The 26,314-nt window shown below is 40.5% G+C and overlaps 1 protein-coding gene across 1 annotated transcript; it reads left to right on the forward strand.

Annotated features, from left to right (window-relative positions):
• Window positions 1-450: 450 nt before the first annotated feature.
• Window positions 451-24,078, forward strand: lclat1 (lysocardiolipin acyltransferase 1). Its single transcript, XM_088354522.1, has 6 exons — window positions 451-582; window positions 13,827-13,994; window positions 17,229-17,427; window positions 17,491-17,637; window positions 20,681-20,797; window positions 23,324-24,078. Exons 2-6 carry the CDS (start codon window positions 13,827-13,829, stop codon window positions 23,824-23,826), a joined length of 1,134 nt encoding a protein of 377 aa, XP_088210648.1. The 5' UTR covers window positions 451-582; the 3' UTR covers window positions 23,827-24,078.
• The last annotated feature ends 2,236 nt before the right edge of the window (window positions 24,079-26,314 follow it).

Here is a 26,314-nt window from a genome sequence, read left to right on the forward strand (position 1 = left end):
CCATGAAAATGATAGTACAATATGAAATTATTTTTTTTATTTTAAGACTTCATAATAATAATAATAATAATAATTTCCTTGTATTGTCATTCTGTGTAACAATGTACACAGAACGAAATGTCAATTGCACCTGACCCGTTGTAGCGAGCCGATGCAGCCGCAGCCAACAGAGGGCGCCGCCGACCACTTTTTAAGTCTTAGGAATGACTCGGCCGGGGCGCGAACCACCGACCTCCCAGTCTCAAAGCGGGCACCTTACCATCTAGGCTACTGAGCTGGTATGTATGCAAACATTCCACACGAACCAAATGTAAACAATCAATCGAAAAAAAAATGATCGTAAATTAAAATAGTAAATACGAATTGGATTTATTCGCATTTTAATTTCGGTGTTCAATTTTCTCGTGTGAGAGAAACAGCACCTTCTATCGACCGCCTGCCGCCATTACACCTACATGCTCCCATGTTTAATCACTGGTATTAGCAGCGATCTTCCGTTAGCACAACACGTTGCTATGTCTCACGGAACCTGTTGGACCGCCGAACTTTAACTTCTCGTCGGAAGAACAAGTCGAATTAAAGGTTAGTTTATAAAAATGTCAGAAGATGTTTGCTAGTACCGGAACCGAGTGTTTGTAAGGACTCCAGCGGGGCTGAGTTAGCTTAGCTTAGTTAGCCAGGTTCGGAAGACGCCCACAGAGTCCAAATGCGTGTTCTTTCCGTCTAATTTTTTGAGGAATGGAGTTTAACGATTTGTGGGTTAACGCTAAATTAGTTAATGCTCCAATAAACTCGTTTTATCTTTTCACACCCGGCTATATTTCTTTTAAAAATCACGCTCAGCCACTTGTTTAAAAGGTGTTTATTTTCCACCACCATGTATTTGCCGGGGACATTTGTTTACATTTAAAACGGCAACTGCAAATAATATAATATAAATATAGTACTATAATATAAACAAGATAGCCAAAATGTCAATAAAAGTAGGTGGGATTGGCCTGTCCTTGATCCCTAGATCGATTAGTTTTCCTGGACATTCGGTCATGTCTATGCTGTAGCCCCGCCTCCTGTGGTGTGATTGACAGCAGGGTTACTCTTCTGTGTTTTTTGTTTTTTTAATCATCCATCCATTATCAGCACAGCTTATCATCAGTAGGGTCGTAGGGGTGCTGGAGCCCATAAATATAGTACTGTAATAAAATATTAAACAAGGGAGCCAAAATGTCAATAAAAGTAGGTGGGTTTGGCCTGTCCTTGATCCCTCGATCGATTAGTTTTCCTGGACATTCGGTCATGTCTATGCTGTAGCCCCGCCTCCTGTGGTGTGATTGACAGCAGGGTCATTCTTCCGTTTTTTTTTTTTAAAACCCAAAGAAATTCAATTAAAGAACATATTTATAAAGAGTATGATATCCTAAAATATACAATACGTTGAACACTTATGGAATTAATTGCTAAGCATTGTAAGTGACAAACATTGCTGAACATATGCGGCAAAGATTAATATCATTTATTGCTAACAAACTATGAACAAGCTCTCTGGTACTGTTAAAAGAGTGTGATAAAAGAGATAAAATCTACCGTATTTTCCGCACTATAGGGCTTACCAGGTTATAGGGCGCACCCCCAAAAAATAGTTTTTGGTCGTATATCTTCCATAGATAAGGCGCACCGGATTATAAGGCGCTACAATGGGAACGTCGACAAAACAGTCAGATAGTTCAGTCAAACTGATTACCCCCTTAACATTCCCAAAGCTTGCAAAGAAGCAAATACGTGTCGTAGACACGTGCGGATGCGGTGTCCGTACGATGTCACTTAAATGCGTCATTTCAAATATCATTCGGAAGGTTAAAGTCTTGGAATTCAAGAAATGCCAACCATTCCTTACTTTCTATTTTCTTTTTCGCTCGCAACTTTACTGTGCATATGACAATAAACATTTGGAATTGAGTTTAATTCACTCAACTCATCACAGCAACATCAAGATCGTTCTAAAACAAGATACCGGGAAAATATAAAGCCGCATAGCTCACCTAAGTTCTCACGTTCAATAATGATACGCAATCATGGTCTTCTTACAACCGTGAGTGTAGTAAATCCAGGAGAGTAAAATGTTTACAAATACAGACTAATGAAACATGTTTCTTTATGGCGTACTTTAGCAAGCTTGCTATTCAGTCATCTTTTTCGGCCAATTGCATGGTTTGTTTTGGCCCTCTAGCGTATCCGAGGCTCCGAATAACTTTAGCCAATAGCGATCGATTCAAATAATGATTGACACATTGGTTAGCCAATGAAACGCCGGTATATAAATCCCAGCATACACCGCGGACTACTCCACGTTCGGGGGAAAATCGAGTCGGCGGCTGTTGCGTAAGTTGCGAGACCTTGCGAATTTAATATTGAGCCATATATAAGGCGCACTGTATTATAAGGCGCATAATCAGCTTTTGAAAAAAATTAAGACTTTTAGGTGCGCCTTATAGTGCGGAAAATACGGTAATTTATTTGGGGTAATTTATATCACTGGTAGTCTAGTGGTTGGAATTTGGTGCTCCCTCTGCAGCAACCTCAAACAAAACCTCATGTATAACACACACCCAAACTTTGAATTATTTTTTAGGTTTAAAAAAAATCATGATACATAAACAAATATGATATTATATTTAACAAGTAGCACACATATTTTTAAACTCAACACTGAAAGCTGATTGATTGAAAATCGATTGATGAATGTGACCATGTATTTAGCACTAGGGAGCAAATCCTCCTTTAAAACCAGAAGACCTCAAAAGAAAATAAAAAAACATATCTGATTGGTGTGTGAGTGCGTGTGTGAATGGGTAAGTGTGAAACACATTGTAAAGCGCTTTGGGAGGTCTTGATTGACTTGAAAAGCGCTATAGAAATGCAAACCATCATCTTCATCATTGAGTTTATAAAGAATACTAAGTACATATTTCCATAATTATCCATCCATCATCCACTATCTGCACCGCTTATCTTCAGTAGGGTCACGGGGGTGCTGGAGCCCATCCCAGCCGTCTTCAGGCAGTGGGCAGGGGACAGCCTGAACTGGTTGCCAGCAAGTCGCAGGGCACACAGAGACAGACAACTCACTTCTAGGGACAATTTGGACCGGCCAATTAACTTTACATGCATGTTTTTGGAATGTGGGAGGAAACCGGAGTGCCCGGAGGAAACCCACGCAAGCACGGGGAGAACATGCAAACTCCACATAGGAAGTTCGATCTAATGAACTCAGAACTGTGCCACACATGCGCTAACCACTGTGCGGCAGTGCTACTTTCCACAATTATGACACCTTATTTTTATTCAATCACGCCATTGTTTGATGTGTTTTGTTTCACCCTCTTAGTTCCAGAGTTCAGTTTTATTAAAATGTAATACTGTGACTGCAAATGAAACAATGCCTCAAGAACACAATATTAAACACAGAGGCCAAAATGCCAATAGAAGTAGGTGATTTTGGCCTGTGCATGAGCATTCGAGTGATTGGTTTTCCTGTCCTGTGGACCTGCCTTCTGGAGTTTGACTGACAGCCGGAGTCGGTCTTCCGCAAAATTGCATTTCTAAATCATTCTGAAGGGGAGACATTTTGAAACTGTTAAAAAAAAGTCAAGTCTTGTTTATTTGTATAGCTCTTAATCACAAGGAGTCTCAAAGAGCTGCACAGACCACAAATGATTGCAAACTGCAGACTATTACACCATCCCCTGATCTAAAACCTACATGAGGGCAAAGGAAAACTCAAAAACCTCAAGTCAAGTCATGTTGATTTGTGACGCCCTTAATCACAAAGTCTCAAAGAGCTGCACAGACCACAGATTATTGCAAACCACAGACTATTATGATACCATCCCCTGATCTAAGACCTACGCGAGGGCAAGGGAAAACTCAAAAACCTCAAGTCAAGTTATCTTTATTTGTGACGCCCATAATCACAAGGAGTCCCAAAGGGCTGCACAGACCACAGATTATGACACCATCCCCTGATCTAAAACCTACATGAGGGCAAGGGAAAACTCAAAAACCTCAACATGAGGACAATAAAGAATGATTTAAGGCATAGCTAAACGAAAGTATAATTTCCTAATATTTAAAAGTTATGCCATATTTATTTAAGCTAAACTTAATAGTTGATTGTTTTTCCTGGACATTTCTTCTGTTCTGATTGACAGCAGTAGTCATTCTTTTGCAAAAAAATTTTTTTTAAATAAAACTATAGTTATTGAATTACAATATAGTAAGCCTTTTTATGTCCTAAAATATAAAATGATGACATATTTAATAATGCTAAATTTCTTTTTAGTATCTCGTGCAACAAACTTGAATTTTATTGTAGATCTCTGGCCCAAGACTGGCAGTGATGCTAAAGGAAAAAGCAAAAACATGATCACGCTCTAAACAAAGCTCGCCATTATAAATCTTTTAATCTTGACAAAGGCATGACAATACTCACAAGTGGAAGTTTTTAAATCCGTGTTAATTTTTAACAACGGTTGCTGTCTCCTCCCCCTCTGCATCCACCGGCTAACTCTATCATACCACAACAGGTCACATTACACAGAATTTTTTAAAAAAAGATTTCTTTACTTATGTGTTTAATAGTCATGTTATTTAATCATATGCACGTATTACACATAAGTAGCACTTACTGTTTTGTTATTTTAACGTTTTTATCTGGGGTACCGGGTGTTTTGGAAGTATTAGTTAATTACCATAGGTTTCTATCCCCTGCTATATGTCAAGTTTAGTTTGGGATCCCAACCGCAAGAGCTAAAACCATCTTAGCGTCTAAAAATAAACAGGTCAAAAGAGTGTGCTGACCTAAGACTTCATTTCCCACAATATAATATCCATAAAGTACAGGTTCAGCCCCACTACACGCCAGTATTTCCATATCCATGCCTATCAGTGGAATTTTAGAAATACATTTTCCTAAAAATGTCCAAGAAGATTTTCTTTTTTATTATACAGTGATGTGTCTACGTCCAAGATGAATTTGTTCCCGGGTTGTGCTTGTCTAGAATTGCTCGTATCTTGAGCGAATTTTCCCAATACAAAATAACTGAAAACCAAATAAGTACGTCACCGGCCTTCCAAAAGCATTCAAGTTAACCATAGATAGCTTAAAACACATTTTTCTGATCCCTAAACACATTCAAATAGAAGTTAATTATAAACATACAATATTAAGATAAATAAGAGGATAATGAAATTACCTAAAAGCCCCGTCTTCAGTGGTAATGTTTGGAAATTCTCGTTACTGGGATTTTTTTCCTCTTGCGTTGGGCAAAATATTTGCTCGAAAGACATCTTGTATCATATATTCACGAATGAATTAGTCACGTTTTCCATACATGTTTTTAGGTCGTATGTAGAGACATCACTGTATTTCTTTTATAATATATTAAATACATATAGTGCCTTTTTTTTCAATGGTAAATGTTCTGCATTTATATAGCACTTTTCAAGTCAATGAAGACCTCCCAAAGCGCTTTAGAATGTGCTTTATACTTACCCATTCACACACCCCAATAGGCCATGCTGGGCGCCTACCTGCTTATTGGGGGCATTAGGGATTCAGTGTCTTGCCCAAGGACACTTTGACATATAACACGGAATTCAACCTGCGACCTCTTGATCCCAAGACGAGCGCTCTACCTCCTGAGCTAATGCCGCCCTGCATTTGTCGTGTTTGTGAATCAATTCAGGGTAACTTTACATGAAGAACGAGTTACATTTATCCATCCATTATCTGCATAGCTTATCCTCAGTAGGGTCGCAGGGGTGCTGGAGCACATCCCAGCTATATTCGGGCATTGGGAAGGGGACAACCTGAACTGGTTCCAGACAGTCGCAGGGCACACAGAGGCAGACAACTCACTCGCTTATTCACACCTAGGGACAATTTGGACCGGCCAATTCACCTAACATGCATGTTTTTGTAATGTGGGAGGAAACCCACGCAAACACGGGGAGAACATGCAAACTCCACACAGGAGGTTCTATTTCATGACCTAGGAACTGTGCCACACACACGCTAACAACTGCGCCGCCGTGCTGCCTATTTCATTTATTACATATTAAATATATGCAGTGTTCATTTGACCTGTGAAAAGTGATGGGTCCCGGGGACTCGCATGCTCAAAAATCTATGGGTCCCAACAGAGATCTATGGCTCCCCAAAATTAAGTGTTATTGAGGTTGAAATTGTAAATCGGCGACAAATATGTAATATAAATCTATATATTCATTCCGTTTTAATCATCACAGTTTACTGGTAATACAAAGCAGTTATCACTTCAGATTTTTCAGTTCACAATATTGTACATTATACAAAATACTGCCATCCACTTAACGATCTTTAGCAGTGAAAGCATGGCCACTTCTTCTTTTTGATGCCGTTCATACTTGCCTCTCTCTTCCTGCAGCAACAGAATTTCCACTGCTAATTTGTGGTTTTCATTGTCGTTGTGCCGATCGAAATGTGCTTTTCTGAAAGTTTTGCAAAATGATTTATGCAGTCCAGTTTTTTTGTCACGCTGGGTACACGCATCACAGAACATGTAGCCTCCATTATCATCCTCCTCATAGCGTAACCAGGAATATAATTGAGTCCATTTTGGCAGAAACGTCCTTTTCTTGCTAGGAGTATTCTTTTATTTTCTTTCGTCGAATCGTTCGCTTCAATGCACATGTTTTCCTTGCCTTCGCGATCTTCTGAAGAATTTCTTTTTTCGTGCCGAAATTATTGCCGTTGTTATCACTTTCTGCATTAAGTTTCGATTTATTACTGACACTGAAGAAATTACCAATTTTGTGTTGATTTTCACCACAACAATGACCTCATCTCGAAGCAACAAGATCTTGTTGGCCGAGATCTCGTCTGGCGAGATCGGCGCGAGACCAAAACAACAATGATGGATCTGCCTGACGAAAAGTTTGGAGTGCGGTAAATCTTAGTTTAAAAAAAATGTAATCGGGTAATAATGACAATTTGGTGTCAAAAAAGTTGCGTCCCGGGGACGCACGTTGATTCGACACTATGCGTCTCCAGCAAAAATGATGCGACTAGGACGCAGGGACGCGGGCAAACCAGAACACTGTATATGTAGTGGCATTTTTTTTCAATGCAAGTGTCGTGTTGGTGAATCAATTCAGAGTAACTTTAAATGAAGGAGGAGTTACATAAATTTTACGACCAATTACATATGCATCACTGCATCACTGGTTAAGAGGGCACAGCAGCGCCTGTACTTCCTGCGGAGGATGAGGAGAGCCCACCTGCCCCCACCCTCCCTCATTACATTCTACAGGGGCACCATAGAGAGTATCCTGACCAGCTGTATCTCTGTGTGGTGTGGAGGCTGCAGCGCTACCGACTGGGGTAGTGTGAGGAGGGTAACGAGGACAGCAGAGAAAATAATCGGGACTACACTTCCCTCCATTCAGGACATTGGCCAGAAGCACTGCCTATCCCATGCTAAAAACATTACCGGGGACCCCTCTCACCCCCATCATGGACTGTTCACTCTGCTAGCCTCTGGGAAGAGGTACTGCAGTGTGCGGTGCAGGACCACCAGGCTCCGCAATAGTCTAGTCCCCCTGGCCATTAGACTGTTAAATGGTCAATCTAACATATAGTTAACTTAAATCTAAACGGCTGCTAATCTGACTTTTTGCACTAATGGCAGTTTTTTTTTTATAGCTTGCCACTCCTTGCACATTGCTCTCTGCACTATTGTAATTACAGCGTTATTGTTACAGTGTTAATGTTACTGTGTACCTGACTTGTTAACCTGACTGTCCATTTTGCACATCTGGTTAGCTACTCTTCTTGCACTATCGGCACTATGGTAAAATACTATACGTAGCCAAAATACAATACAACATTATTTATATCTGTACATTCAAGGAAACTGTGGGGGTCAGATGCATCGACATTTCGTTCTGTATACACGTGTACTAGAATGACAATAAAGTAGATCTGAATCTGAATCTGAATATAGTCACATTTATAAGTGACATTCGAGCCTTTAAATAATTCCATTTGGCTTATGTGACATTGAGTTTGACACCCCTAATCTACTGTATGGCCATCTTGCACAAGTACCCAATCTCTTTAAGATTTGTATCCCAAGTAAACCAACTCCTAGTATTGATACCCGCCCTAGTATTAACCTTAAATGGACTCCTGATTGCCATTGTTTGTCTGTAAAGGTCATTGTTAATTGGAGCTATTTTTGCAAAAGTCGTGGTCAGGAACAAAAGCTGATTCAAGGGATGGAGACGCTCCGTCGTTTTGCTATTTAAAGCCGAGTCGGGTGACGCACCCCGGGGCGTATCCCAGATGACGCATAGCAATGAACAGGCTTCTGATTGGACCGCCCGCACTCAGTTAGCGGGTCTGCTAAGAACTGGTGGCGTCTGTGAGGCAATTTAAGCCCCAAGACGGATTGACGGCTCATTCAAGCGGGAGTGGTCGCGTCTTTAATACCAGTTTTTTATTTTAGAGTTATTTTGAAGGTGTTCACTGGACGGAATAATTAGCGAAAAACACGCCAGCTAGCCTAACTGGTTTAATTGGTTAATAAGAGCAGTGTTCATTTGACCTCTGAAAAGTGATGGGTCCCGGGGACTCGCATGCTCAAAAATCTATGGGTCCCAACAAAGATCTATGTGTCCCCAAAATTTAGTGTTATCGCGGTTGAAATTGTAAATCGGCGACAAATATATAATATAAATCTATATATTCATTCAGTTTTAATCATCACAGTTGATTGGTAATACAAAGCAGTTATCACTTCAGATTTTTCAGTTCACAATAGTGTACACTATACAAAATAATCTTGCTTAAATATTTATATATTCTTGCAGTTTTAATCATCACAGTTAATTGGTAATACAAAGCAGTTATCACTTCAAATTTTTTAGTTCATATATTCTTTGTGGTTTGCTGTCCCACCATAGCTGTAATGCCTTCCCATGGTCCAATCCATTATCATCCTCCTCATAGCGTCACCAGGAATGTAATTTAGTCCATTTTGGCAGAAAAGTCCTTTTCTTGCTCGGAGTATTCTTTTGTTTATTTTCTTTCGTCGAATCGTTCGCTTCAAAACACGTGTTTTCCTTGCCTTCGCGGTCTTCTGAAGAATTTCTCCGCCGTTTTTTCGCGCCGGGTTTATTGCCGTTGTTACCACTTTCTGTGTTATGTTTCGACTTATTACAGACAATGAAGAAATGACAAATTTTTTGTTGATTTGCACCTAATACCAACTGTTTTTTCGGAGGCATACTTCTTTCACTCAACAACCGCCACAACAATGACGTCATCTCGAAGCAACGAGATCTCGTTTGCCGAGATCGGCGCGAGACCAAAACAACAATGGCGGATCTGCCTGGCGAAAAGTTTGGAGTGCGGTAAATCTTTGTTTAAAAAAAAAAGTAATTGGGTAATAATGACAATTTGGTGTCAAAAAAGTTGCGTCCCAGGGACGCATGTTAATTCGAAACTATGCGTCCCCAGCAAAAATGATGCGTCTAGGGCAAACGAGAACACTCTAAGAGTGTATTGTTTTGTATTAAAATTAGATCTTGGCAAGGTCGTAGGTTCGGGCTTGGCTTTGGGGGTGACATCATGTAGTGTATTTTCAAGAGATCACATAATTTTGGTGGGGACATAGCTATAATTCCCTCATGATTGTGGGAACACGTCTCCTCCGTCCATCTTTGTGGATAACGATTACATCCAAATTTTAAACAGAGCAATAAACCCAAACTAGGGATGCACGATACCTGTTTTTTCCCACAGATACTATTTAGAATTGCTTGCTTGTTGAGCAAATTTTCCCGATGCAAAATAACTGAAAACTAATCAATTCATCCCTGGCCTCCCAAAAGCTCCAAGTTAACCATAAAGAGCTTTCAAACACTTCTTCCTGATCACTAATACAGATTCAAAAAAATCGATCTATCTATCTACCTTGGTCATATCCCTCAAGAGGGGCGACCGATAGTAAGACAAACACATAAATTAACAAAGAAAATAAAAAAGGGAAAAACACACACAAACATTTTTGGACCATGGCCAACCCAAATGCCCCAACACCCAAACAGGTTGGGCACCTTGGCACCTAAGTTGGTCATGCTTTCGTCCCTCCAGATAAGACGGGACACCAGAAAGCGGCCGTGTCACTCGGGTCTTCAGCTTTCACTGGTTTACCCCTGCTGCATCATACAGGTTAGGGTATGCCCATCCCTTAGAAGGCGTCCAAACATCCCACTATCCTTTGACAACACCTCTCCACTCATTCTTATCACCAACATTAAAATACAGTAATAAGATGATAGGATGATAAAATTACTTAAAAGCTCCCATTTATCTCGGCAGTCCGAATCGATAGACCACTCGTTAAACGAAGAAACAAAAGCAGTCTGATTAAAAATGACGCCGACAGACCTGCTCTGGTTTCTTTGCTTTGCCATTGCATGACTAACGGAAGATGGCATTAGTCTGTATGGCTTTGTCATCGCCCCCTCCGTGATGCGCCCAAGAGCAACGTTCCCTCTAAGCTCCGCGCGTGCGCAATCGCGCACTGCCCGCACATTCTCAGCGCACAAGAAAATCTATCCAGCGCAATGTTCCCTCTAAGCTGCGTGTGTGCGCAATTGCGCACTACCCAGAGCTTTTTCGCGCACAAGAAAATCTAGCCAGCTCACAAAAATCAGGGTTCGAAATTGCTAATTAAGAAGCGAATTAAGTCAAAGTTACAGTGCATGAAGCTAAAAATACACGGGTTCCCCTGACGCTGTGTTCTAAATGCGGTATTTTGAAGTCCATGTCGAAGTAGAACTAAGTTGAGTAAAGTCAGTAGAGTTTTTCGAGAACCGGCTTCTTCGGCTCGACTCACTAAAAAGAACCTGCTCTTTCGGGTCCCAAAAGTTGTTTTTGCTTCTTTAATCCCTACATGACCAAATATTATGTAAAATTGTGGGGGCGGCAGTGGCTCAGGAGGTAGAGCGCTCGTCTTGGGATCAAGGGATCTCAGTTCAAATCTAGGTGCTAGGTTGAGCGGCTCCTCCGTGTTACATGTCGAAGTGTCCTTGGGTAAGACACTGAACCCCTAATACCCCCAATATGCAGGTTAGCGCCTTACATGGCTGCACGGCCGCTATTGGGAAATGTGAAGCACACTGTAAAGCGCTTTGGGAAGTCTTGACTTGAAAAGCGCTATATAAATGCAGATCATTTCATTTCATTTCATTTGCACAAAATGACTTAAAGGAAGGGGGGGAAATAGAACAAAAAAGAAAAAATACCAAAATGAAAAAGTAGTGAAAAGCTGAGAAAAAAAACAAAAGGAAGAGGAAAAAAGAAGGAAAAATTCTGAAAAAGCCAGAAAAAGAAATGAAAGAAACGGAGGAAAAAAAGTAAATAGAGAACAAAAAGAAAAAGAAAAAAACAGGGAAAAAGAAGAAAAAGTTTGTGTTGCATTCAAATAATTTCCAATTATACCAAGTCAATCCACATTGTACTTCCACTCAAAAATGTGATTAAATACAGTTCTGTATCGTGCAACTGACTAAATAAGCCCCAAAAATGTTAATATTTCGCGACAAAAGATACCAGGAAAAGAAGAAATCGAAATCTTGTGAAAGAATTGTTGTAAAAACAAATGACGTTTGTAGGCCGTACATCCTTTGCAATAATACATGAGTCAATTCATTCAAAAGTGAAAAAAAAAATTGCATTGCCGGAAACTCACCAAAATGTAACTTGATGTCAAGTTTTGGACATGTTTGATCGTGACTTAGTTGCCACACTTGGGATTGCCGTTGCTCACTGTTGTTTCAAGCGTTGCTCATCGGCTTTGTGTCAACGCTCAGACCCCTGGAAAATTAGAGGGAACATTGCCCAAGAGGACAGGTGAAAGAGACCAAAATGGAAAATTGGCTTTGAAATTGCCTTAAAAAGTGCTTGGATTTACCCATGAAAAAGGTGTACAGACCTTGTAGCATCCTGATCAAAAAGCTGAGAAAACAGAAAATCAATTATTTGATTTTTTTTTTCCTGGCGGCAACTGCAATTTCCGTAGCCGTGTAAGCTAATTACTATTCTTGCCTTCCATTTCCTATCGCCAACCGAAGTCCTTCCCGCCTGCCGTTTTTTTTTTTTGTTCTTTTAATAAACTTTGCCCGTTTTCGCCGTGCTCGTACGCGTGTTTGTGCGGCGGGCAATAATTGAGGTGGAAAGGTGCTAGCTTGAGCGCGCACCTGCCGGATGAAATAAGTCCCTGTAGCGTCAACGCCGGACCCGATTGCGTCAGCGAGGCCTTATCAGTCCCGCGCCCTGCAGGCCCCTTTTCACCCACGCTCTCCGATAATTGACTGGCTCCGTGCTACGCTTGCCGTTTGCTAAGGTTGTTTGAAATAGGAAATAAGTGGCAGACTTGCAATTTTGCGCGTTTGTGTGTCGGTTAGAGCTCCGAATACATCAACCCTTTTCTTTAAAATGACAGTTTGCCGACGGTGCGTTTCAGTGTGTCATGTATAGCGACCCCCAGTGGTGAAAAAATATTTCATCTATTCAAATGGAAGGTCTGTACGGGTTGTTAGGAAATAAATATTACAGTTTACCAAATTGTTCGAATTACCGTAAATTCCGGACTAGAGAGCGCACCTGATTATAAGCCGCACCCACCACATTTTAAGAGGAAAACCGATTTTGTACATACACAAGCCGCACCTGTATATAAGCCGCGTGCGCCCACATTTAAACATGTAACACAAACACAAAATTGACCCAAACCCGACTTCAAGTCCCGCGATTGAAACTAAATGTAAATTAAAGTCCACAGTCCAAAAATCACAGCCGGCAAAATGTACAGAAAATGATACCGGTACTTAAGGTTTGATGCAGGGCCAAATTCAAGTTGTGCTTGAATTTGGCCCTGAAAAAGGTGTACGAACTCTAGCTCCGAATAAATCAACCCTTTTCTTTAAAATGACAGTTTGCCGACGGTGCGTTTCAGTGTGTCATGTATAGCGACCCCTAGTGGTGAAAAAAGATTTCATCTATTCAAATGGAGGGTTTGTACGGGTTGTTAGGAAATAAATATTACCGTTTACTATATCTGACTGCTGTCAGTCTGACTTGAAAGGATAGTGGGATTGTGGACGCGTTCTTAAGGATGGGCTATGATGCGGCATGGGTAAACCAGTGAAAGCTGTCGGGCCCTGCTGTTGAACAAAAAAGTGTGTTGTGTAACCCTGACTTTCTGGTGTCCCATTTCATCTGGAGGGACGAAAGCATGACCAACTTGGGTGCCGAGGTGCTTAACTTGTTTGGGTGCTTGGGCATTTGGGTTGGCAATGGTCCAAAAATGTTTGTGTGGTTTTTTTTTGCTATTTATTTCCCTTTTATTTTCTTTGTTATTATATGTGTGTGTCTTGCTGTCGGTCACCCCTCTTGAGGGATATGACCAAGGTAGATATAGATAGATAGATAGATAGTTAGATGTGCTAGCAGCAAGTTAGAGACTTTATTTTAGTCATCAAAGTCAACAACAACAAAATATTCTTGCTTTCTATTTTGAGTGTTGGATTTCCTCCTTTAAAGGTACTGGACAATTTTGGAAAAAAATGGCCTTGAAAGTGCTTGAAAAGTGCTTGAATTTGGCCCTGAAAAGGTGTACGAACTCTGCAGATTAATAAATCCAATTATTGATTCCCCCTTATTTATGTCCTGTACTACATTATGTGAGTATTAATTTAATTTATTCTGTGCGTTTTCACAGATGGCCGTATCGGTGCGGGGTTTGTACTTTGTACTGACCCTGTTCTTGGCCAGTTTTTTCGGCAGCATCTTCATGCTTGGTCCCTTCTTACCACTCATGCTACTGTCCCCGGCCTGGTACCGCTGGATTACCGACCGTATCGTCGCTACCTGGCTCACCCTACCTGTGGTACGTACGTTTTTTCGGCTCCACTTGCAGATGAGCAGGTTTAAATTGTGTCGATAACATCTCGCCTTTAGTTCAGTTTAGAGGATGACTTGTTTTATATTGTCTTGTGTTTTGGTTTAGTTGTTGTTTTGTGTTGTGTAATGTCCTATAATTTTTTTGAATTATCATTATTCGCTTCCTTGTATTTTCCATGAAGTAGTTCAAAACCTCAAGATGCTTTTCAGTTAAAACAAGAAGAAAGGAAATCTGTGTAAAACAGTCTCTGAGAGTGAATGAACTACCTTTAACACCTACATTTACTTGTTTCTGGTATTGATCGGACCTTTCTCATCTCCAAGACTTTTATGACGCATCAAAGTCGGCCATTCTTTATACCTATAGATCAGGGGTCAGCAACCTTTTCTGTGTGGAGTGCCACTTTCAAATTTCCTTGTAAATCAGTGTGCCACACCAAGATTAATGACTCGCACAACAATTTTTTTTTTATATCCAACAGAGCTGTCATTTTTCACCAGTCCAAATATACAACATAGATATATATTGAAATTGTATAACTGACCAATTTATCTTCCACTATTCGTGTTCATCAACAAACTAAAAAAATGAATGTGAGCAACATGTGGAAAGGCCTGGAGACATCCATGACTATTCTTCATCAACAATGAACCAGAATCAAAATCATGTGATATGGACAGCTGCCATACCATTCATCAATAAAATCTTATTTCAGAAACTATCTAAACTTGAAACACAAACACACCTTTAATATATTCGCCATCAGTAAATGGTTTTCTGTGCTTTGCCATGCAGTGAGCAATGTGATAGCTGGCTGGCTTCAGTGGTGGTGTTTTTAGCAGTGACAAAGGTTTTCAGTGTATGTGTTTGTTTGCCGTACCTGGACACAACGCGTTTTAATGTCTCCGACTTGTCAGACTCGTCCTTGAATTCGTGTTCATTCTTCGTCTCGTAATGATGCTTAACACTTGACGTGCGAGGTACAACGCTCTCGAGCCATAATGCACAAACAGCACGGTCATTTTTTGCACAAAGCCTCAGTCCTCTGTCCACGCTGGCTGAAAAGAACGAGATTTTTTTTTTCGATGGAGGAGCTGTCGTGATTCGTTCATTTATCACACGCCGGTGTTTCGTTGGCTGGGTTAAAACACGGATCTCGCCTCCTCTGCGAGTCGTTGTGCAGACACACACTCGCACATGGAGCAGAATAGGAGGGGCGCTACTTTAAAGCCTCTAAACAACACGGCGCGCAACAGAAAATGTCTAAATTTCAAGTAAAAATGCGCATTTTTAAAAAATGATCATTATGATTTTGCCGTGCGCTCGTGTGCCACTGGTTAACCCTTCGCGTGCCAAGAGTGGCATAGGTTGCTGACCCCCTGTTATCGATGCTTCTTGTGGTGGAAAAAAAAACACGTTTTCCCCGTTTCTGGGAGGTAACCCTTGGTCGTGAACCAGTCAAATTAAACATTTCTCTCTTCCAAGATTTTTATCTCAAGAAAAAGTAAATACAATACAAATTGAACTGTGAATTTCATCAAGAAAAGCTCATTTACATCCTGTTTACGGCAGGGATGTGATTTTTCCGCTAATTCGCGGAATTCCGCTTTTTTTATCTCCAAAAATAAAATTTTAAAATTTCCGGTGTTTTAATTGGTAAAAAAAAACGATTTCGTCTCGACAGCATGCCATTTGAGTGTTTCCGTAACTGAAATGAAACGTACTTGCGATTGGTTGAAGTCTCGTGTTGACCAATAAACGCGCTTGTTATAGGAGTGTGCCATTGTTCATTTCTCACACGTTTTTGCCGGGTGTTTAAAGAAAGATGTCCGTGATCGAACGCAAAGATGCTCCGCGAGCTAAAGAAATTGATAAGATTGTAAAAAACAAGTTTCGATGGGACTGGTTGGAGAAGGAATTATCTACGAATGTTGGAAAGAAGACTGTGACGAATTTGTTCAATGACTTTATTCGGAAGATCGATCGTGCCGGGAAAGCACTTTGCATTTGGTGTCATGATACCATCGACTATGGTGGGAGAGGTTTCAAAGCTCTTGAAAGTCACGCAAAGAGCAAAAAACACGTGAAAGAACTCCAGTCAAGAACGACAAATTATTCCATCGCTGGAAGTTTCGGTGCCCAAACGAAAACTCCAAAACTTTACGGCCTCCATCCCTTATTGACATCACAATCGGAAGCGGTAATAAAGAGACGTGATCCACCCCAACAACCTGTACCAGTTGCTGATAGAGTCGTGAATTTTGAGGTAGGTGGTAAACTTTTCAAATTTATTTGACAGTTTTCCCATTTTTTTCGAAAATATTATAACGTAATAAAAATGGCCATAAATATTTAACAATTACAATAATAGATTTTCATGTGTACATTACACCAACACTTTACTGTAGGGCCTATACTTATTGTACTTTTTACTGCCCTGGTCCTACCTGGTTTAACCCCCCCCACCCCCCCCGAGCTAGCAATCACACCCCCCCCCCCCCCCCCCCCGCTAATTTTCAGATAATTTCACTTTGGTCAAATCACATCCCTGTTACGGCCATGACACCCTGAGAAGGCCCGATTTTGCAAAGCTAAGGAGGGTCGGTTCTGCTTAGTACTCAGATGGAAGACCGCTTGAGAATACTAGGTGCTGTAAATCGGTCACTTGGTGCACGTTCTGCTGCTACAGCACGGACTTATTTTTTCAGGTTATTTGAGAAAAATGGCAACGTTGCCATTGTCACCTCTCCCGCCTTGACTATTGTCATTCCCTCTTTAACGGCCTACCTATAAAGTCCCTCCATAAACTACAGCTCGTCCAGAAATCTGCAGCCTGCAGTACCACCAAAAACCCCTCTCCCCACAACATCACTCTTGTCCTTCAACGACTCCACTGGCTTCCAATCAACCCAAAAAATCACCTACAAAATCCTATTGTACACCTATAAGGCCTTTGCTCCTCCCTACTTTTACAAACTCCTTCACTTTGCCACGCCATCTCGCTCCCTCCAATCTTTTTTCTCTCCCATCTCACTGTACCCGTTGCCCCTCTCAGCTCCATGGGGAACAGAGCTTTCAGCCGCTCTGCCCCCCAGCTCTGGAACTCATTACCACCTGACCTTCGAAATTCTCTCCCTGCCCAAACCCATCTCTTCCGACTCGCCTGTGTATATTCTAATTTGATGAGGCTTCAAGCCGACCATTTTGTGTCTGTTTCAGGCCCTGCTGGAGCTGGTTTTTGGCGTGAAGGTGGTGATCACAGGCGATGCCTTCATCCCTGGAGAACGTAGCGTCATCATCATGAACCACAGGACACGTCTGGATTGGATGTTCCTCTGGTGTTGCCTGCTGCGCTACAGCTACTTGCGTCTGGAGAAAATCTGCCTCAAGGCCGTCCTCAAGGCCGTGCCCGGTTTCGGTGAGACCGCCTTTTCCAAGCGTTGTTTTTTTTTTTTAGCAGATTAAAAATGTTGGTTCCTAGGCTGGGCCATGCAGGTTGCCTGCTTTGTCTTCATCCATCGGCGCTGGGAGAAGGACAAGGAGCATTTAGGGAACATGCTGGATTATTTCTGCGATATCAGAGAACCGCTGCAGCTGCTGCTCTTTCCCGAGGGCACCGACCTCACTGGTGAGCGACCGTTGACACCATGGCAGCCATTTTGGCGCACTTGTTCCTGATTCCCTGCGTTTATGAATATATAAAGAAAGCTAATACATATTTTTACATGCTGAGGGTCTTTTCAAATGTTTCATTTAAGAAAAAAGCAAAAATGACTCCCTAGCACTGCTATGTTATGTTTTGTGTTTGTGAAATATGAGTCAAGAAGTCTGTAGAGGACATTTATTAACCTAAATATCTCCCACCTTAAATCATTTTGGGCTCTATAGAGGAAATTCAGTTCTTTCCAATGATACCAAACTTGTAGGAGTGGGGCTTTGTCACCTTGACCTCACACGAGAAGAAAATGGCTTCCCTCTGTGCAAGCACTTTTTATGGGCAGAGAAATGTTTAATACTTTTTTCTCAAACACGTTTTGTCTGATAATGCTGTTGAATATTTATCAATGAGACTCTTCTGAACACGTAAAAATGTTGTTTGAGTTATTTTCAGTGTATTTTGAGCCTAGTATTTGAGTGTTTAAAATATTTCCTTTTGTAGTGGGCATTTGGAGTAATTTACTCCATTTTGCTCTTTGATATCTAAACCTTCAAATGCATGGGGTCTTAAGTACTAGAATAAAACCATTGGCAGAATCCATGACCAGAAATTGGTTTTAAAAGTTTAGAAATTCCCTCAAACTTGTCAATGGCCTGGATGTTTCCGAAGGAAAATAGGGACCTCTTATGGAGAAACAGGCCCCTCTTGAGCAGATTAAGGCAAGAATGGCTGGGTTTGCTAAGAACGGGAAAATTGCGCATTGATGAGCAAATGGTTAATTTTACGGGTTGAAACTCAGTGTGCCAGTATGTACTGGGTGAACCAAACCTTACTGGACTGAAGGTGTTTATCTTACTCGAACCACTAGTTGAGGATTTTGTGGTCTACCAAGCTCCCAGCTAGAGGAGAAAAGGGCATCAGGGAACAATCTGTTCTTCAATTGACATAGTCTGTTCCCCAAAGCATCCACCTGTTCTTCGACAGGTACTTTACTACTATCATTCTCCTTGACACCCTGAAAAAAGGATTGACAGTGACTGGAACCAAAGTCCCAAAGGACTGCAAGATCATAAGTGAAGATCTCTTCCATAAAAAAGAGGGTCAAAAGAGATAATGGTGAGAGGAAGCACACCTGAACAAGCTGTCAAAAGGTGGTTGAACACCAATCCAGTGGTCATGACATCATCTGCTTATGGGATTGAACTGCAGAAGATGGTCCAAGAAAGAGAAAAGATTGGTCCAAGGGTCAAGGCCACTGGCAATTGTGAAGTACCACCATGGGTGGTGTGGACTTGGTCGATCGAATGTTGGGTTTCTACAGGATGGCCTCTCGCACTAGACTAGATTTTGACCTGGCTATCCCGAACCCATGGCTTCAGTATCAAAGTGACTTCCAGTGTTTGGGGAAGAAACCACACAAGCTCCTCGACTACAAATTGCTCCATGGTGGAGAGTTAATTGCTCGAGCCCAAGCAAGACGTGCAGCAAGTCACAGCGAAGATGACTACACCCTCCACCACATCCAAAATGGAAGCCACAGCCAAATGCAGCTCTGACATATTATGGTGCTGTGCATCTTCCAGAGATGGAGGATGAAACACATGCATTAAAGTGTTGCAAATCTGGCTGCAACAGTAAATGTGTTTCCAAGAAAGGAAATTGCTTTTTGAAGTATCGTACCAAATAAGGATAACGTAAATAAGTAAAACAATGATGAACAGTTATGTCTGTTTGTTGGTTTAAGATCAGGTAATTTTGTCATTGTAATCCTATGCAGTCCTTTGAGACATTTTTTGTGTTTAAGGGCTATAAAAATAAATTTGACCTGACTTGACTTGATTTTGAACACTTTGTCAAGTTGACTTTTTGATAGTTTTGTTGGACTATTAAACAATGGAGTTCCATTTCCCCCTTATTGGGTTCTGATGTCCACTGTAGAAGACACATCATAGTTTTAAAAACAAAAATAATAGCTTCAAAAATGTATTTTGCAGTATTCATTTAAATAAAAAAAGACTGGGGAATTTCAAAATAAATATGATTTGACAAAAAACCTTTCCTGGTAGTCAGGAGTACAACTTACAAAACGTCAACTTACAAAACGGGTGGCCGACAACTTTTTCAAGAAAGAAAAAAAAACGAAAAGAAAAAAAAAACGCAAAAGATTTTTTTTTTCCCGAATCAAACGTTTGCTTTTTTCCGATTTCGAAATCGGTTTTGGAAATTTCGGTTCGTTTGGCAATTTGCATACTCGGCAGCCAATCAGAAGCCTGCATCGAATAACTTTGTGCTTCCGGACTTTCCCGAGCGTAATAAGGTCGCCCATTTGCATATCATTTTCCAAAGTAGACACACAGAGAACACAAGAAAAATGGAGAAGTGGTTAGGAATCAAGCCAAAACTTCAGCCCCAGAATAAAGATTCAAAAGAAGCTAACAAAAGTGATGACGCTACAAAACGTAAATGTGCATTAAAAGCATCGTGGAAAGAGGAGTTAACGTGGCTTGTCGCAGACGAGGCAACGCAAACATTGCATGAATGAAGATGAGTTACTGCAGGTACATACTGATGGCAGATGGAAAATAACAATGCCATATACATGCAATGAATGTTATAAGTAGATTTATAATAAACTTAATTTGAAAGTGTCGTTCTGTTATATATTCTGATGATCAATCCTTAATACCTCTTCTCATGAGTTTCAGACACTGGTGCTATATATGAGAATATTCCACAAAAGCCTAATTTTTAAGGTGCACCTGATTAAAAGGCGCACCTTATAGTCCCGGAAGATACGATAACACTTTTGAAATCTGTTTTTCTCCAGATACATAAACATCCACCGTACCGTTTTTGTGTTTAGTCACTAATGAGTCAGCCGGTTCCCTGGGAAAACTTTGCTTCATAAACAATCATCCGTCTTGATGTTTATATCCGGCCTTGTGTTTAGTGGATGGAAATAGCGTAGTAGAGTTGTTTGTGTTCGGTAACTGGAGTGTCTCGTCTTCTGCAGAGAACACCAGATTGCGCAGCGACGACTTCGCCACGCAAAACCAGCTGCCCAAATATCAATACGTGCTGCATCCACGCACCACCGGCTTCACTTTCATCGTGGAGCGATTGAGGAAAGGTGAGTGGTGCCGATCTCGGCCCCTGAGCAAAATTGAACCAATGGGGTTGATGAAGAAAAATAAACTTATCAAAGTAGGGGGAAACTATATTTTCCTTTCACATCAAGGGGGCACCATTACAAAATACAGTGCAAAATATGCAAATACATTACTTTGTCTTGTCATTTTTGTTTGTCATTCCAACTGCTGAACATAAAAACAGTTTATATTAATTTTTAAGTACCAGATTTTCCGCACTATAAGGCGCACCTAAAAGTCTTAAATTTTTTCAAAAGCTGACCATGCGCCTATAATACAGTGCGCCTTATATATGGCTCAATATTAAATTCGCATGGTCTTGCAACTTACTTAACAGCCGCCGACTCGATTTTCCCCCGAACGTGGAGTAGTCCGCGGTGTATGCTGGGATTTATATACCGGCGTTTCATTGGCTAACCAATGTGTCAATCATTATTTGAATCGATCGCTATTGGCTAAAGTTATTCGGAGCCTCGGATTGGCTAGAGGGCCAAAACACACCCTGCAATTGGCCGAAAAAGATGTGTCAATCATCCGTTAAATCGATCGCTATTGGCTGAAGTTATTCGGAGCCTCGGATACGCTAGAGGGCCAAAACAAAGCCTGCAATTGGCCGAAAAAGATGTGTCAATCATCCGTTACATCGATCGCTATTGGCTGAAGTTATTCGGAGCCTCGGATAGGCTAGAGGGCCAAAACAAACCCCGCAATTGGCCGAAAAAGATGACTGAATAGCAAGCTTGCTAAACTACGCCATAAAGAAACATGTTTCATTAGTCTGTATTTGTAAATATTTTACTCTCCTGGATTTACTACACTCACGGTTGTAAGAAGACCATGGTTGCGTATCATTATTGAACGTGAAAACTTAGGTGAGCTATGCGGCTTTATATTTTCCCGGTATCTTGTTTTAGAACGATCTTGATGTTGCTGTGATGAATTGTTCGAATGAAACTAAATTCCAAGTGTTAATTGTCATATGCACAGTAAAGTTGCGAGCGAAAGAGAAAATAGAAACTAAGGAATGGTTGGCATTTCTTGAATCCCAAGACTTTAACCTTCCGAATGATATTTGAAACGATGCATTTGAGTGACATCGTACGGACACCGCATCCGCACGTATCTACGACACGTATTTGCTTCTTTGCAAGCTTTGGGAATGTTAAGGGGGTAATCGGTTCGACTGAATCATCTGACTGTTTTGTCGACGTTCCCATTGTAGCGCCTTATAATCCGGTGCGCCTTATCTATGGAAGATATAGGACCAAAAACTATTTTTTGGGGGTGCGCCCTATAACCCGGTGTGCCCTATAGTGCGGAAAATACGGTATATATTTAAAATGCTGTATTTTCCATTTTAATTCAGTAACTTTTGTGCTGTATTAAAAGGCATTGCTCAGAAATATTTTGCTCAACTGTATACATTTTTTCCCCCCGACCTAAATTTTCGGTGGTGTATATGTTTCAAATTTACATAGGCACAAAATCCACTAGGGACAATTTGGATCAGCCAATTAACCTGACACTCATGTTTTTGGAATGCCTGGAAGAGACCCAGGGGAGAACATGCAAACTCCACACAGGGAGGCTGCGGTAGCTGGAATTGAACCCTGCAGTGCTAACCACCCAGCCGCAGTGCCACACTAATATATATAGATATACATCTATCTTTCTATCTCTTTATCTAGACATCTATCTATACTTCTATACATCTATATCCATCTATCTAGAAATCTATCCATCTATCTTGACATCTATCTAGACATCGAGACATCTAGACATCTATCTATCTAGACATCTATTTATCTATCTAGGCACCTATCTATCTAGACATCTATCTAGACATCGAAACATCTAGACATCTATCTATCTATCGCTATGCTAGACATCTACCTATCTATCGCTATGCTAGACATCTACCTTTCTATCTCTATCTAGACATCTACCAATCTATCTCCATCTAGACATCTACCAATCTATCTCTATCTAGACATCTATTTATCTATCTAGGCATCTATCTATCTATCTAGACATCGAGAAATCTAGACATCTATCTATCTAGACATCTACCTATCTATTGCTATGCTAGACATCTACCTATCTATCTCTATCTAGACATCTACCTATTTATCTCTATCTAGACATCTATCTAGCTAGACATCTATCTATCTAGACATTGAGACATCTAGACGTCTATCTAGACATCCATCTCTCTAGTCATCTACCTATCTATCGTTATGCTAGACATCTACCTATCTATCTCTATCTAGACATCTACCAATCTATCTCCATCTAGACATCTACCTATCTATCTCTATCTAGACATCTATCTATCTCTATCTAGACATCTATCTATCGAGACATCTATCTATGTATAGATGTATATATATAGAGAGAGAGGGATATATATAAATTCATTTCACTTCATAATAACAATATTTCCTATTATTATTACAGTTCGTTTGTATCCTCTGACGAAAAAATATTAACTTGTGGATTGTTTCTAGGCGCCAACCTGGACGCAGTGCACGACATCACGGTGGCGTACCCCCAGAACATCCCTCAGACGGAGCGCCACCTCCTGCTGGGCCTCTTCCCCCGAGAGATCCACTTCCACGTCAGGCGCTACCCCGTGGCCTCGCTCCCCTCTTCCGAACTGGACTCCTGGTGCCGCGAGCGCTGGGCCGAGAAGGAAGCCCGCCTCCGCGACTTCTACTCGGGCCAGCCGCGGGCTTTCGACCGGGAGGGCGTGGCCCGAGTTCCTCCCTGCAAGTCGGAGCTCCGGGTGGCTCTCATCAAAGCCGCCTCGCTGCTCTACTGGACCGGCTTCACCGCCATGTGTTTCGCCGGGTTGTGGTTGTGGACCCCCGTCCGGGTTTACACGGCAGTGGTGGTGGGTGTCTACGTGGCCCAGCACAAGATGGCAGGGGGGATGGAGTTTCTGGAGATGGCCTGCCATCGCTTTTGGACCTCGGCGGTGGACCGAGGCCACGGAGAGAAAACCGAGTGATGGTGAGGCTCCAAGAAGGACCTTTAAAGGTCACCTCCTGGTGGCTTGAATTCACAACGAGACTCATTGAGATAAACGCCGGTAGGTTTACTGTGAAGTCTGTTTAAAGATCCGTGTATCTTCTCGGCTTGTCCTACACGACAGAGCCAAGCCATTTTTGAGTCTACAGTGACTTTTTAAATGTGTTTTTCAAATACCTCCTGCTTGGGTAGAAATGTGCTCAAAGAAACTAGAGGAACGCTTACAAAACATGTCAGGGGAAAATGGTCTCACATCTATGATAATAACGACCCTATCGATGAGCCCCTCCTCGAATCAAAGACACCCCAATATGCCCTATAATGCCCCTGGCCTGCTCTCCCCCTTGACGCCATCCATGTGGCCACACTATCCATCCATCCATTATCTTCACCGCTTATCCTCAGTAGGGTCACGGGGGCGCTGGAGCCCATCCCAGCTATCTTCGGGCAGTGGGCAGGGGACACCCTGAACTGGTTGCAAGCCAGTTGCAGGCCACACAGGGACACACGACTCACTCGCTCATTCACACATAGGGAAAATTCAGACCGGTCAATTAACCTGACATGCATGTTTTTGGAATGTGGGAGGAAACCCACGCAAGCACGGGGAGAACATGCAAGCTCCACACAGGCAGGTTCGATCTCGTGACCACAGCACTGTGCCGCACACGCGCTAACCCTAAACCTGTGGCCACACTAATTACTGAAAATAATAATAATAATTTGTAGTGTAGGTTTTTTTTTTAAACTTAATTTGCTTTTTTTAAATTTAATATTGATTTCATTCATTTTTATTATAATTTTAAAATAATAATAATATAGTTACTACATGTAATCAATTTATTTTGTGGTTAAAGTTTTTTTTTCAATGATTATTTTTAATGTTATTTCTATTTGATTGAAATATTTATTTTGATTGATTTATATGTTTTGGTTTATTTGATTTGTTATCGTAATTAAAAAACAATATAGAGTTCTTAGTGTAGTTTTTTTTTTAACTTAATTTGCTTTTTTAAAATTTGATATTGATTTCATTTATTTTCATTTTTATTTTAAAATAATAATAATAAAGTTAATACATAATCAATGTTATTTTGGGGTTATTTTTTTTTAATGATTATTTTCAATGTTATTTCTATTTGATTGAAATATTTATTTTTATTGATTTATATGTTTTGGTTTATTTATTTGATTTGTTATCGTGATTAAAAAAAAACAATATATAGTTCTTAGTGAAGTTTTTTTTTTTAAACTAAATTTGCTTTTTTAAAATTTGATATTAATTTCATTTATTTTTATTTTAAAATAATATAAAGTTAATACATGTAATCAATTTTATTTTAGGGTTAAGGTCTTTTTTTATTTTTAATGTTATTTATTTTTATTGATTTATTTGATCTATTTTCTTATTTTAATTTTTTTTCAAAAAATTTGAGTTCTTAAATTGTATTTCTATTTTTATTTGAATTACATTTTTTATTATAATAAACGAGTAATTTTTAATTGTATCATTTTTTTTTCTTTTTTGCTGTGATAAAAAGAGTCCATTTAATTTCCACCATTATATTATTATGTGACATTGTTACGTATACACCACCTAATTATAATATTCCCTATCATTAATTATAATCAAAATCTTTTCTATCCGCCCATTTCGGTCTGATATGTTTTCTGAATGTTCCTCTAAATCTTTCTATGTTTCCCAGACTTGGGAAAAATCTTTGTGATCGTAAAAAAAAAGCCAAAGGTGACCTCACAAGTAAACACAAACGAGGATTTTTTTTAAGTTTTATTTTTTTGTTATTTTTATTTTAGCCTTCAAGCCAATATCCTTTTTAGGAATGTTGAGACCACATTGGTGGCACTACCAGACTTGGAGTGGAAAACTGTCCCCACTAATCTCGGCCCCCAGGAAAAACAAAATAAAGCCTACTTGCGTCGAATAATTAGAAAATAGCAGCTGAGAGGAAAGGTTGTTGTGCCAAGAGAAGGCGGGGCTAGAGGCGGGGCTTATTCTCGCCATGCAAGTGAAATTTGCATATTATATACCTCCCCAATTATCAAACACAGTTTAATTATACATATATTTTCAGCTCTTATTTAACTTTCCCAAAAAAAAGGTACAAAAAGCTTATTTTTTAAATATTCATAACAAAGGTATAAAGTGACATTTTTGCCTCAGATTGTTGATTTAAAGCTCCAGCGTGTGTGATATGGCGACCCCTAGTGGTGTAAAAACACTTCAGTCATTTAAATAAAAACCTTGATTCACATCATAAGCAAAAAACAATCATAAACATGAGGTTTAGAAATATGTGTTTATATGACGCAACTTGAAGGAGCCCATGAGTTTGGCGGCCATTTTGCTACTACGGAAGCCCGAATAAGGATTTTGCCAAGCTAGCTTGCCAAAAGCTAAGTGCTTTTAGCACTTAGTGGCCACTTACTGAACACAGCTGAGCCCTGTC

Source organism: Urocampus carinirostris, chromosome 15 (genome assembly GCF_059441175.1).
Source record: "Urocampus carinirostris isolate Australia breed hairy pipefish chromosome 15, RoL_Ucar_1.0, whole genome shotgun sequence".
Taxonomy (NCBI): Eukaryota; Metazoa; Chordata; class Actinopteri; order Syngnathiformes; family Syngnathidae; genus Urocampus; species Urocampus carinirostris.

Bases quoted from the DNA above. Each gene is read 5' to 3' on its own strand.
- lclat1 (XM_088354522.1), top strand. From the start codon at position 13,827: ATGGCCGTATCGGTGCGGGGTTTGTACTTTGTACTGACCCTGTTCTTG. The intron at 13,995-17,228 runs GTACGTACGTTT...TGTCTGTTTCAG, and splicing joins CCTGGCTCACCCTACCTGTG to GCCCTGCTGGAGCTGGTTTT. The intron at 17,428-17,490 runs GTGAGACCGCCT...GTTGGTTCCTAG, and splicing joins CAAGGCCGTGCCCGGTTTCG to GCTGGGCCATGCAGGTTGCC.